The sequence below is a fragment of the Bicyclus anynana genome, chromosome 8 (assembly GCF_947172395.1).
Source record: "Bicyclus anynana chromosome 8, ilBicAnyn1.1, whole genome shotgun sequence".
Lineage (NCBI taxonomy): Eukaryota > Metazoa > Arthropoda > Insecta > Lepidoptera > Nymphalidae > Bicyclus > Bicyclus anynana.
This window is the reverse complement of record NC_069090.1, coordinates 7498670-7513034: the sequence shown is the minus strand read 5'-3', so window position 1 is coordinate 7513034 and position 14365 is coordinate 7498670. Positions and strand designations below refer to the sequence as shown.

The window sequence follows — 14365 nt, the reverse complement described above, 5'->3', positions numbered from 1 at the left end:
AAAAACAACTTAAAGATGTAGACGTGATTTAACAGCGAGACGGCGGATGGGCCATTTATGGGTCATGGTCATGATGGCGAATTCTGTCTTCAGCAAGGTCATATCATTTTTTTTTGTAGAACAAAACTATCATGCTCGTGTGCCAAAATTGAACAATAGGTGAATAAATTTAATTGTTGGTTTTTCATCCGTTTTCAGGAGTTCTACTGTGATTCCATCGTCTCCTGGTGTCTTGTTGTTTGAGACCCATACTAATCTCGTAGGTATAGGCGGACGTTCGGGCTATCTTCGATAGTGTCGTGTCAATTTGGCTCTAGAATCTTTGACCAATTTGTCAACAGACTTATATATATAGATGTTGTAGTAATAAGTACCGTAAAATTTCTCGAAATTACTAAGGTATAAAACTATATGAAATGTTTCAGAGAGCTGATGAATTTGACGTAGGCAAAAAATACCTGTGCATAGTACCAGGAGTAGAAGGGCTACACTTGCGATTCCGTGAACTATGCGAGAGGCTGAAGTTACCTGCACTAGTGTTACAGCCAAATATTGATAAGCCTCACGAGAGTATACAAGAAATAGCAAAAAGATACGCAGAGGTTAGTACCTTAAATAATAAATCTATAAAATTATACACACGTCACGAAATATCAAACATCGCTTGACGAACAAAGATGAAATTTTGGCTTCGGAAAGAAAGGATAAAGGAGGTCTAAGGGCGGACGAAGTCGCGAGCATCCGATAGTAGTATACACAGTTACTATACTAGTTATAGTTCATTATCATCAGTTATTTGTTGTTCTTATTGTAGTTTCCCTTTTCTTCTAGATTCTTTTGAAAAAGACTAAATTAAAGAAAAACTTTTATCTTCTCGGATATGAAAGCGGAGTTTTGGTAGCCTTAGAAATGGCAGCGATTCTCGAAGATAGTGGTAAGTTAAAATACCTAACTGCTTGAGAAAATTAGTAATGTTTTTAAGGTAATCGGTAAAAATGGAATATTTCATTTACAGGATTAACTGGCACAATATATTGCATCGGCGGTGCACCGAAAGAAGTTCTCGATATGTTTGACAAAAGTCTATCTAAATTCAAAACAGAAGAATCACTGCAGGTAGCTTTAGCCAATCACATGTTCCAGTTATTCGTTAACGACAATGAAGGATTACCAGCAGAGGATCTGGAAAATGAGCTAAATAACATCTCTACTTGGAATGAGAAAGTGTCGTTTTGTGGACAGAAACTGCTGGGGCGTATCAATCATTCTATTCAGTACGCGCAAGAATATATTAAAGCGGGATACGAAAGAATAAGACAAGTGAGGCGTTATCATTTAGAACCACGTCCACTTCGCTCCCTCCTCATTTCAATTCGGCCTTGGTCATCTGAATCTAATAATGTCAACACCTCGCCTTTACAAGGTCACTCGCAACAAGACATTGTCGAGTACCAGTTGCAAGTACCTCTAGCGCATGCAACTCAAGACATTCGCTGCGCCGCCATTGTGAACCGTCATTTGGACAAAGAAATTCTAGAAGAATTCGACAAGAAAAATTTGTGCGAAACTTATCCTATGTTTGTTGATTCGTTAAGTACTTCTGTTAACACAACTAATTGAATTTAAAATTCCGTACAGTACTATGCAAAGTTTATGACGTATCGTTAATACGTCATAAAGTTTGCATCCGACTATACAATGTTTATATATTTAGGTTATTATTGAAAATAATGAAAAAATATACAGGGATATTGATTGAGCATGTTTTTTTTTATTTGTTAATGTTTAAAAAAAGCTTAACACAATTCTTTCTTTCTTTCTTAATACCAAATTAAACGTAGTGCCCTTCAACGTAATGTTTGCATCCGACTATATCACTACATACTCGTACCCATTGACGTAGAATGATAACAAATGGACTTGGTAGCCCAAGAATTCTATAATTCTCTGATACAACGTCAAAAAAAAATAAAAATCGAATAGAAGTACCTAAAAAAGTCCAATAAAACACCTGAAATTCAATGTAGTTTTAAGTAGTCTAATGACTTCTAAAAACTAATTATTTTCTCCCTTATTTTCGAAACTACTGAGTCTAAAATTATTGGCAACTTCGTTCGTAACACTCCCGATGCGGGAGCGGGCCGGGGGGCGTGTAGCGATGAATGAAAAACCAACGACTGACGCACCTCGCTTCCCCGCACGCACGATTTCATACCCGCGCAGTCTTTCCCCCCGTCGCCCGCATATCATTAGAGTGTCTTCAACGAACTTGCCAGACTATAGTAGCATCTGGTATCGATATGGCAAAGAACTGCTCGTAAACATGGAATAGTAATAACCTATCAACATCTAGATGACTTGGGATACATGAAACAAAACAATATAAATAAAACCATACATAGACTTTATTTTGTACATAACATCATACATCTTTAGAGCTTAAATAGAATATGGCGTAGATACTTAGTATTAGTATTAGTATTATTACTATGCTAAAGCCAAACTCTCTGTGCAATGTTTATCAACAAACAAATTAAAAATTAATATACTAAATTACTTAATAAACCTAATAAATTAAATTGCCTTGATCCTAAATTAATAACAATAAAGGAGATGGTCCATTTTTGGTCCACTCTTGTACCCCGTACCTTTAAAATTTCAAAAATACAAGGATCCTATTAAAATTTATTAAAGTGAATGTAATTAAATAAAAAGAAATAAATAAAGTTTTTGAGATAAATCAAGATGGCGCCCATAAAGCAACTATGACGTGACAGTTGACAGCAAACGTCAAATCGATTACTGCATTGAAAACGTCATCAATCCGGTATTACTACCCTTAATATATATTGTTGCATTTCTTGGGAGATAATGAAAATTATTTCGAAAGAATTAAAGTGAATCCGTAGATTTGTATAATCAAAAATAGTTGAAAAAAATATTTTCTTTTATTTCCGCCAGGGTACAATGACTGATCCTGGGCTTTATACAATTTTGGACCATCTCCTTTGATTAAGCCTATAACAAATAAATATAGTTAATATATTTTGAGTAAAATTTTATAAAAAAAAATACAATAAGTGAGTACATAATTGAAATTAAATTAGGTATGAAATGACATTTCTTTTCTACCTTCATTATAAATGTGTTTATTACACCTCGAGTGTGGCTTTAGTATAGTTACTATATTTATATACAACCAGTGGCGCGCACAAGGTTTTTAACTAGGGTAGTAACACTATAGATACATATAAATTGTAATAAATGGAAATTGTTTTTACAACACAGACACTGAGTCATCAGGGTAGGCAATGCATTTTCGCTACTATGAAATTCACGCCACTGAATACACCTATAAGGCCTCATTCGCACGAGAGTTAAAAAAGCGATGCGTTAAAACCCAGCGTTTGCGAGCGTAGAGTATGGTATGAAGTAGAAAATAACGTTGTGTGGTATTAGAAATATAGGTCTATTTCCAACACCACGATTACTCAAAACTGAAAATGCAACGCAGCTCTATAAAAAAAGCTGTTTTTAAAACGTTGACGCGTGAACATATACTAGGGAATGCGTTCGTTTGTTTAAATTTGAACGCTTTTTTAACGTCCGTTAAAAAAACTCTCGTGCGAATGAAGGCTAACTCTCGCCAAACTTGTGGTTCCCTAAAAATGAAGGGTATGGCTGCGCAGTGAACATGATGATAAACTGCCAAGATCACCACTTACATGCCTAACGTGTGTTTCATTGAGCTCATACGCCCGCTAGGTGTGCACCGGCCCTAACATCATTACATCACTGCACGGCGGACTTAGGGCGTAGACGGGACGTCAACGGGACGTAGTGTCGCATAACACGCATAGGCGTATATAGCGGGTGGGCTAGAATGGTCCAGTAACCACTCTAGAACTAGGCTATCGATTTAAAATTCTATGATGGACGCCAAAATACAAAATATACAAAGAATAGTCAATAAAATCAGTCGACCCGTTTCAGAGGCCAGCGTCCACAGACATTGTAAACGACATTTCTATAATAGTAGGGGAGCCCGGGATGCTAAATTTGCAGTTACTCGAGCGTCATTGAGACCGATTACATTTGGTAGATTAAATTATAGGAAGAATAAATGGTTATTTACTTTTTCCGCTTTTAGCGGTGGAAAAAAAAACTACAGACTTTAAAAACAATTTTTATTACTTTGGCTTACTGAAATTGTAAGAAAATTTTTGCGATTAATTAGGAGATTATTTCCTTAAAAATAAGTAAAAAAATAATCGCACTCGTACCTTGAGCACTAAAATATAAGGGTTTAATTTTGTAACTTTGAAACCCTCCCATTCCATTACGTTACGCTCAAATCGTCAGATTTTCGAAATGTGCAGTTTTTAGCTATCAACTCACTTACCTTATCTTAATCTGATATGCTGATTGAGTTTTTATAAAGTTAGTTTTTTTTTTGGTTGCCCTAAACGTACCCACCAATATTAAGGGCTCATACTCGGTGGAGGTACTCGACGAAGTGTAAGGTATAGTCCCTTATGTTTATCTGCCGCGCTCGAGTAACTGCAAAAATCCCCTCTTCGGCTCCTCTACTATAATGAGTGTCAACTCTGTTCAGCGGTAAGTAGCTGGCTCCTTAAGGGCCCACCCTAGGAAATAATCCTAGATACGCCAATAATAATACGTCACATTAATATTAAACGATATTTCCATATCTCGTCGTCCCGTCCCGTCCCGTCCGCGCGTCGCTGTCACTTTCGCACAAAACGATATTTCCAAAACGTCCCGCCCGTAAACACGCAACGTATGCTACGACCTTAAATTGGTAATAAGGTAACGTCAACCGCATAAAGACAGAAGTGTGATGCTCACACAAACAGGTAGTTATCACAGCTACATGGAGTCGTGGACTTCTTTGACCAACTCCGCGAGCTCGCCCGCGCCGTAGCCTAGCAACTGTCGCAGATCACACACGTATTTGTATACGAACCTGAAATAAAAAAAGTATGTGAAGCAAAGATTTATACTATTAGATATGTCACTAACGCGTAGAAACTAAGGCGAACTCAACATTGTAAAATTTCAACAAAATTGCAGTTGATCTAAAATTTCAACATAAAATAATTACATATGTTGAAAACGGGAAACTCGAAATAAAAACTTTTGTTTGTTATTAACTGTTATAAACAAGATCTTACCAAATATGTATGTAAAAAGAGGTCCAAGAAAAACTATATTTTTAGAATAGATAAATGAACTTTTTTCTTTCAATTCTAACGATTATTGGCAGATTTATTTTTTCTCGGCTGGTGTATACAAAAACTATAATCACAGACACAGGGTATAGACACAGGCTTCTTTCATAAGTAATCTGATTTCTTTAAATACACAATAAAAAAATATGTATGCAATGCAAGACACCAAGCACATCAAACAATACACCAAGCACGCAATGCAAGAGACCAAGCACATAATACAATATACCCAGGGGCGTAGCTTCCCGGGCTACAGGGGCCCCTTAATTGTGAAAGCAAAAATTAGTATTATTTATTTTTATTTTTTATTTTTTTTATTTATTTTGTACCAATATTAGTAACACACAAAAGTAAAAAGAAAAACAGTGGACAAGGAAACACTTATCTCTATAAGAGATCTCTGCCAGTGACCCTTGGCAGTGGGAGAGATTTTAAACAAAAGAAATGGATAGGTAAAACAGAAAAAAAGTGAGGAAACATATTATACTTAATACATAAATAATAAAAGTAAATAATATTAAATACATTAAAAATAACACTAATAAATAAATTAAAATAAATATATAAATTATAACAGTACATATCAATACTATATATAAATAATAACTAAATAAACACATATATACATACATATAATATAACGATCTATGATGATAAAGAAAGATAGTGTTCATGAAGTCGATGTTTGAAGGTATCAACTGATGGGTTTTTTTAACCACACTAATTTAAACCACAATCACACTTAATTTGATGCTTCCTGGAGAAAAAAATCAAGCTATTTTCGGAATTTGGCGCTCGTCTATTGGGACCCCAACTAACTTTGATACGGGGCCCCTCCTACGCCACAGAATACACCAAGCACGGTAGACATACATACCTTTTTCCCGCAACTTTGGATATCATGTCCCCGTCGTAATAGTACCGGAGGGCCCTGGATAGCTTCTCATAGTTCATCGCTGGTTTGTGTTTCCTCTTTCCCCACAACCGGGCCACTCTCTCCGGTTCCAGAAGTTTGAACTCTCCGTCTGTGCCTAAATCATCGTATGAGTATCATAAATCCGTAATCCATCTAAATATATAAAAATGAAATCTCAAAAACCGATTGACGCACAAAGTTGAAATTAAAACCCCGTATCATTAAAATTTAAAAAATAAAAGGAGTTAATTAAAATTTAAATAAGTGAATAAATCTAACTAAATAAAAAGAAATAAATAAAATTAAAACCCAAGTTTTCGAAATAAATCAATATGGCGCCCATAAATCATCTATGACATGACAATTGACAGCAAACGTCAAATCGATTATTGCATTGAAAACGTCATCAATCCGCTAATATTACCCATATTAGTGTTGCATTTCTTGGGATAGAATGAATATTATTTCGAAAGAATTAAAGTAAATTCGTAGATTTGTATAATCAAAAATAGTTAAAAAATATATTTTCTTTTATTTCCACCAGGGTACAATGACTAATCCTGGGCTCCATACAATTTTGGACCATCTCCTTTGGCAGGGAGGTACATCATAGTTACTAGACGTCCGCTAGAACGGATGTTGCAACAGACCCGCCAGGTCATCAGACATAAACTAGCGGACGCCCGCAACTTCATTCGCGTAAAATTCAGTTTTTTACAAATCCTTGAATTAATTTGCAAATATTCTTTTAAAATAGGACGAGTGCGAGTCGGACTTACCCACCGAGGGTTCCGTTGAGCATATCAAGCCCTTTAATATGATATACCTACTACTAGTCGCTTCAATTTGAAATTCTTCTTCAGTTTTGAGATTTTTTTCATAGTACTTGAGGTCTATAACGATGTTACTTGCCAAATTCATAGTTCTAGGTCAACGGGAAGTAGTTATGATTCCCTTGAGAGTGTCAATATATGCGTTTATGATGGTTAAAAGATTGTACACAACTTCAAGGGACCGTAGACTTGAGTACACGGTTTAATTTTCAACTTAATACCTCAACGAAATCCCGAAATAAAGTGACTTAACAGTCGGACAACAAAGTGATCATATAGAAGGGCTTCGTTTTTCGAATCGAGGTGCAGAACCCTAAAACACACACACGTTAAGACAGAAACCCACCATGCCACCTGATGACGTCGAAGTACTCGGCGCTGGTGAGCAGTTCCAGCAGGAACTGCCAAAGTTGTATCTGGCCGTTGTTGCCGTTGCGCGACGTGTAGTACTGACCGCCTTCGTCATCCGACGACTGGCGGATTATCAACTGGAAAAGACAATTTTATTTGTAGTAGGAGAGCTGACGGGAGAATTTTTGGATTCACTCCAGCGCGGCAAATGAACGTCAGAGAGTATACCTTGCAGTGGCGTGCACGTGTTTTGTTAATGCTTATCCAATGCAAATTTACACAGTTTAGTTAAATTGTCTTACTAGTGCATACCCTGATCAACAGCCTTATGCACGCCACTGATACCTTGCACGTTGTTGAGTAAGTACCTCCACCAATAGCGACTCATACCAAATTTAATAAACAATATTAATTTCGTATAGTACATGGAATAAACGTCCGATGTACATCGATATTAATTTATTTATGTTAAGGATTTCTTAGAAAACTTAATTTAAAAATTATTTTTTTTTCAAAAGTCAAAAACGCTGTCGTCCATTTTGTGACATTTTTTTTTTTTTAATTTATTTGGGTTAACAAACAGTAAACGATAAGATTACAATTCAAAAAAATTACTGACATTAAAACTAAATCGTCAACCTACACCGTTAACCACAGATTAATTAATATACAACAAAAGTGAAATATCGAAAGTGAAGTGACATTGAATGATTAAGCTACTTTTACATTAGATTCTTAAATTTTTTGTGACAATTGTTTTTTGAAAATGTTACGATGATATGTGATGTCATTAGAGGACTAAACGTCAAACTAGGGAATGTTCGGGTTTACGTGACGTCATGTCACAGACAAAATATAGACCATCATGGCTAATTTTTATCCTCTAAAGCCTCCTTTGCGGTACGGAACCAGGAACTCTAAAAATAATTAATTTCAATAAGTCTACTTACTTTGGGCTTCTTTTTGATAGCAGACTGTGGCAAGTCCAGTTCCTCTTTCATGACAGGTTCTTCGCTTTGTATTACTGCTAAAATATTTTATAGTTATTAGTCCTTACAATTCAATATTCAAAGCGGATTTTTAAATCAAATTTTAGCGGACTCAGAAATGATTACAAAAATAAGAAAACTAATGTGGAACAAAGGTTATGATTCACAACATTTGTCAGGACAACTTAATTAACAGATCAAACTGTAAATAAAATAAGACCCTAGAATGGCAGAGAATGACCTTGAGTGAAGTCACGCTCTTGTGAACGTTGTGTGTAGGGTTAAAAGTACGGTACCTTTGATTGTTAACAAACACTCCCCTTTTCCACTCAAGTCACTCTCCCCGCCTATCCCACGTAACCCCTAGAATTACACAACAAGAGATGTGGACGACTCGAACGCCACGAGCACACTGAAGCCGTCCGTACCGCAAGTCGTTGCATCGTTATATGGCAGGCCTTTGTTGTGCACACCACTGAATGAAAGCCAAACATACCTCATTAATCATTATATGAAGGCTAAAGGTTTGAGCCATGATAGCCCAGTGGATATGACCTCTGCCTCAGATTACGGAGGGTGTGGGTTCGAATCCGGTCCCTAGCATGCGCTTCCAACTTTCCAGTTGTGTGCATTTTAAGAAATTAAATATCACGTGTCTCAAACGGTGAAGGAAAAACATCGTGAGGAAACCTGCATACCAGAGAATTTTCTTAATTCTATATCGATTTGAAGAAAAGATATACCTATAGGTAATACTTATTATAGATATCAATATAGATTTAATTTTTCATTTTTAATACAAACCTATGAATTTGCATTTTCGCAACAGTTCAAAATGTGTCCAAAACAAATCTCCCGGATCTGACGGTACTTTTTGTCTGTGGAGGAAAAAATATATTTGAAAATTAGATAGTATTATTTATATATCTTTTAAATAAATATAAAAATGAATTCCTAATTTCCTTTGCCACGGCACAGAATACATAAGTGGCCACGGCTCCATGCTACGGTATCAATTTCGTTATTTTTTTTTTATTTTGTTTGTTATTGCCAGGAGAACCTTGTTATAAAATTAAAAATGAAAAAAGTTGCCAAAAAAGAAAGGTTTTGATTCGACGCTCAAATCGTTAGATTTTCTAAATACACACTTTTTAGCTATTAACTTACCTACCTTATCCTTATCTGACATGATGCTGGTTAGATAGGCGCCAAAGGTCTACAATATACGAGTAAGTAGGTATATCGTGAAGAGAAATAGAGAAAATGTCGCCCAATTGCGAGTCCCACCTTTTTCGTCCCAACTTAATGAAGGAGATAGCGGTATTTCCAGTTGCGCCGCTATTGGTTGAAAGGAGATGGTCCATTTCAGATCCACTTTTGTACCCCGTATCATTAAATTTTAAAAAATACAAGGATCTTATTAAAATTTATTAAAGTGAATAAATGTAACTAAATAAAAAGAAATAAATAAAATTAAAAACCAAGATTTTGAGTTATATCAAGATGGCGCCCTTAGAGCAACTATGACACGACAATCGACAGCAAAAGTCAAATCGATTAACTGCATTGAAAACGTAATCAATCCGCCATTACCCTTAATAGTGTTGCTTGGTAATGAATATTATTTCGAAAGAATTAAAGTAAATTCGTAGATTTGTATAATCAAAAATAGTTAAAAATATATTTTCTTTTATTTCTGCTAGGGTACAATGACTGGACCTGGGCTCCATACAATTTTGGAGCATCTCCTTTGTCTATGTCTCTTCACGATATATGTCATTTTTGACCTGTTTTTGCCAATGTTGACTCACTTGAAGTCGATGTTGTTGATGGCGCAGAGCTCCACGCCGCTGATGTTCCAGTCGGACAGCTTGATGCCGGTGAGGTTGAACTGGCGCACCGCCCACTGGATCCACAGCTTCACGTGCTGCACCGACCTGTGCCAATGGTCATTTGATTCAATTACCCGACTGCGACAGAAAGGTCTTCATCGTCCACTGCAGAACATCGGTGGACTAGATAGGGACTTCCAAACATCACGATCCTGAACCACCTGCATCCAGCGAATCCCTGCGACTCGCTTGGGGACTGACGACACCAAGCCTATATTATGTATGACATCAACCAACACTGTACTTTCTAGTGCGATGTCACCATTCCAGCACTTTGGGTCCCTAACGTCAATCGGCTCATTAAACTTTGTTCCCCACCCTGAAGCTATGACGATGACTTGAAACTGTCGAACTTCGTTATCAACCCATATACGGCTCACTGCTGAGCTCGAGTCTCCTCTCAGAATGAGAGGGGTTAGGCCAATAGTCCACCTCGCTGGCCCAATGCGGATTGGCAGACTTCACACACGCAGAGAATTAAGAAATTCTCCGGTGTGCAGGTTTCCTCACGATGATTTCCTTCACCGCTTGAGACACGTGATATTTAATTTCTTAAAATGCACACAACTGAAAAGTTGTAGGTGCATGCCCCGGAACGGATTCGAACCCACACTCTCTGAAATCGGAGGCAGAGGTCATATCCACTGGGCTATCACGGTTATTGTGAAACTCTTGAACTTTCTTATCAGGCTCATAGTTAGCGACTAAGTCTCGGAAACATAGATAGATCATCACCAAAGAAGGGTAATGTTTTATGAAATATATCGTCTAAAGGTACGACTAGGTGATGTTGCACCCATGCGTTGGAGAGCTGTCGATCCCAGGCATTATCATGATCTCACCCATGCATACCAGCAGCATTAAAACAGACTAGTTGTTTAAGCTTCATATCTCCTCCCCGGCAAAAGGCGTTTGGGAAATTTCGCAACATCTTTTAATGTGGCAAGCGCTGTGCTGGTCGATCCTGGTATAGAGTAGACTGACATTATGATTGTCGCTGGATGTGGCGTGTTTAGGAATTTGGGAGTCCCTGCAAAAGGCCTATACTCTATAGAGGACGTCTGTCGATAGTGATCAAGCCTACACTAGTTTGAGGGATGACATGAAATAATTATATGGAACTGGATGTAAACAATTTGTGGCCTTGTTTGAAATAACACAACAATACAATAGTGTTAAGATTTTTTCTTTGTCAGTGCAGCAGTGGACAGCTACAATGACTTGTTGATTAGAGTATCAGGTTCTTACCACAGAGCAGGGTCGTCAGGTATTCTGGCTCGGCTGTTGTCGTTTCTGAAGTTGGAGTCCACCACCCATTTGACGGCGGCCGCGTGAGGAATATCTTGCACCGTATCCACCTCTATTGCCTGTGGCTCTGGCAGAATTTCTTCCACTTCTGTTTTTGAGAATAATTTGCTATACCAAAGTCAAATACCTAATCTATACCAGTTGATCATAAGTTGGTGGGCTTTTCAAGGTCATTAATCATTAAGATTGTTTCTTTTCAAGTATATTATTATAAAACTAGCGGACACGGTCCAGCTTAGCTTTGACTCATTCCCTACCCCTAACCTCTTCTACTCCCACCCTACACCTACCCTACCCTACCCTACTCCCATCCTACACCTACTCTACCCTACCCCTACCTACCCAAGCTACCCCTACAGATGTCCTACCCTACCCCTACTTAACCCTATCCTACTCTTCCCCTACCGACCCCTACATTAACGTCAATCAATGGTTATGCCTTCCTGGAACTTTTTCACTAACAGTTGAACTTTATGGTATGGTATTAAAGTTCAAATTGATATGTAGGTATTATTACGAATCGTTTGTATGTGAGTATAGAAAAATATGTTAGGGTAAGAATTGGTCAAGCCGTTTCAGAGGAGTATAGGAACGAACATTGCGACATAGCTTCCATAGTCTGTTTGTGGAACGCAAATATGTGAATGTCATGTTGTTGTGAGGAGTGCATATGTGTGTGTACATTCATATGACCAACTAAAAAAACTAATCTAAACTAATATTATAATCTTTGATCTCAAAAAGTACTTAAAAATAAATTCTTTCACCATTACAAAGCTACATCTTCACAGAGTAATATAGGGTATATTTTATCCCCGTGTTCCCATGGGAACGAGAACTCCATGAATACCATACTCCATCAATATGTACATAGTTCAATAAAAAGTCATACGCTCTTCCTCCTGAGGTAGTTGGAGCAGTTCCTCGTCAGGCTTCAGCACATCCATGATGTTGATCTTCTTCTGTGACGCTCGGATCTGAATGTTGACCTGCACCACTCCAGACCCTCGGATACATTGCTCCACCAACGTCTTATGGTTTTCGAGCTAGAATAGCATTAGATACAGCTATATTATCATTATTATAACTCTTTGAAGTTGTTATTATAAACCTTAATTTATTATTTTTTTTAATATTTATTAAATATGAAATATAATATAAAAAAAATTATAAAACACCAGCCCTACCATTTGATTGCTCAAAACAGGCCAGTGTCATGTTAATATTTCTCCTTAGCGCATTGCTGTCTTGTTGTTACTTGAAAAAAAATTAGTATATCATTTACCATCTTAGCATCCTGAAGCCAGAAAGTATACTCTGATAAGTCAGTATTGAGCCTCCTCTCAAGCATGGCACGGAGACGGGAAAGCCTTGTCCTTATGTCCATCAGTTGAACTATTACTTCTTCTGAAAATTTCAAAAAAAGCTTGGAAATTATGTGTGTATGCAATTTTTCTTTTAACAACATATTATGAATGAAAGACGGGGCCAAGGGAAAGGTTCAAGCCTCCCCTATTTATTCGTCCAACTCATCAATGTTTTTTATATCAAATTTGGCATGGATTTCTAAAGATGATCAATATTCCTGTTTATTTTTTTTTATTCTTTACAAGTTAGCCCTTGACTACAATTTTACCTGATAATAAGTGATGATGCAATAGAAGATGTAACCGGGCAACTTGTTAGGAGGAGAATCAAAATCCACACCCTGTTTGGTTTCTACACGACATCATACCAGAACACTAAATTGCTTAGTGGTATGTCTTTGCCAGTAGGGTGGTAACTAGCCACGGCCAAAGCCCTCTACCAGCCAGATCTGCACCAATTAAGAAAACATCAATCGGCTCAGCGGCGGAACCAAACCTAGGACCTCTGTCCTCCTGTTACATACAATGTGTTTTGTCAAAATATATATTTCTTAGCTCTACATATATTCTCACAAGCATTAAGTCCCTGTTCCTTGAAGTTGGTAAAATAATATTTGAGGCCATCACTGGTATATCAGGATCCAGCAATTAAAAAAAACAATTGAAATACAAACTATAATACAGAGTGTTGGTTTAACTTATTACCGCTGGAATCAGTGCTTTGCATGGTATCATCATCGTCCGGAGCATCAGTAAACACAGTAAGCGGTGCACCCAGTATCTCAGTGCCAGTTTGCATCAACCCTGGAAAATTAATACATAAACTGTAACATAAAAATTAATACATAAACAGTAACCTTGAGCAAAATGATCAAGATCATACATACCTAAGTCATCTATAAACTTCATTTCATTTAAAGGTACAACAGTTTCTACACCTTTAATGTTGGTAAAGTAGAGGTCATGAGTAAGTGAGTTTAAAGTTTCGTGCATTATTTTAGAAGTACCTTTTAAAATTAACCAACGAAATTTAGGAGAAAAACAGAGCAAATAAAATACTTGACTACAAAAATATGTTAATATTCAACAAGAAATCTTATTCCTTACCTAAATCGGATTCGGTCACATATTGTGGTATTAGCGAAAGCGGATCCGAAGTTTCCGCGCATTCAGCGTCAACAAATGTACTATCGCCAGTTTCCATTTTAATACTTCTAACATTAAGCAAATCATTTAAGTCCGCCACTTCCATTGGGGACAGTGATATAACACCCACTGCACAAGACTTCTAAAAATGTCGGTGATCTATTGAAAGTATTTTTATTTTAAGCCCGAAAATATTGTTTAAAAACTTTAGAATATTATTTGAAATTTTTTAGGAAAAGGAAATGCAAGCAAAGCCACTTCCGCGTGCGCCAAAACGAGATATCATAGACAATAAATAATTGACGTCAAAC

At 37.0% G+C, this 14365-nt stretch overlaps 2 protein-coding genes across 3 annotated transcripts in view; one reads left to right on the top strand and one right to left on the bottom strand.

Annotated features, from left to right (window-relative positions):
- The window catches only part of LOC112047759 (fatty acid synthase), a 30284-nt gene extending 28524 nt beyond the window's left edge, over positions 1-1760 (top strand). The window contains exons 34-36 of the mRNA XM_052883253.1: positions 426-602; positions 832-934; positions 1016-1760. Coding sequence (XP_052739213.1) covers positions 426-602; positions 832-934; positions 1016-1620 — 885 coding nt within the window. The 3' untranslated portion in view covers positions 1621-1760. The remainder of the gene's footprint in view (positions 1-425; positions 603-831; positions 935-1015) is intronic.
- Positions 1761-2387: 627 nt separating this feature from the next.
- LOC112047758 (DNA-binding protein Ets97D) lies at positions 2388-14351 on the bottom strand. 2 transcript variants are annotated; one of them, XM_024084987.2, is made up of 11 exons: positions 14016-14351; positions 13614-13712; positions 12827-12948; positions 12434-12587; positions 11482-11629; positions 10153-10278; positions 9146-9219; positions 8303-8376; positions 7348-7489; positions 6130-6283; positions 2388-4987 (listed from the first exon to the last, which is right to left on the bottom strand). In XM_024084987.2, the coding sequence occupies exons 1-11, from the start codon at positions 14158-14160 to the stop codon at positions 4891-4893; spliced, it is 1335 nt and encodes a 444-aa protein (XP_023940755.1). In that variant the 5' UTR covers positions 14161-14351; the 3' UTR covers positions 2388-4890. The 2 variants fall into 2 exon arrangements, with proteins under 2 accessions (XP_023940755.1, XP_023940754.1); XM_024084986.2 differs by having other exon boundaries at positions 8303-8379; positions 14016-14350.
- Positions 14352-14365: the final 14 nt, after the last annotated feature.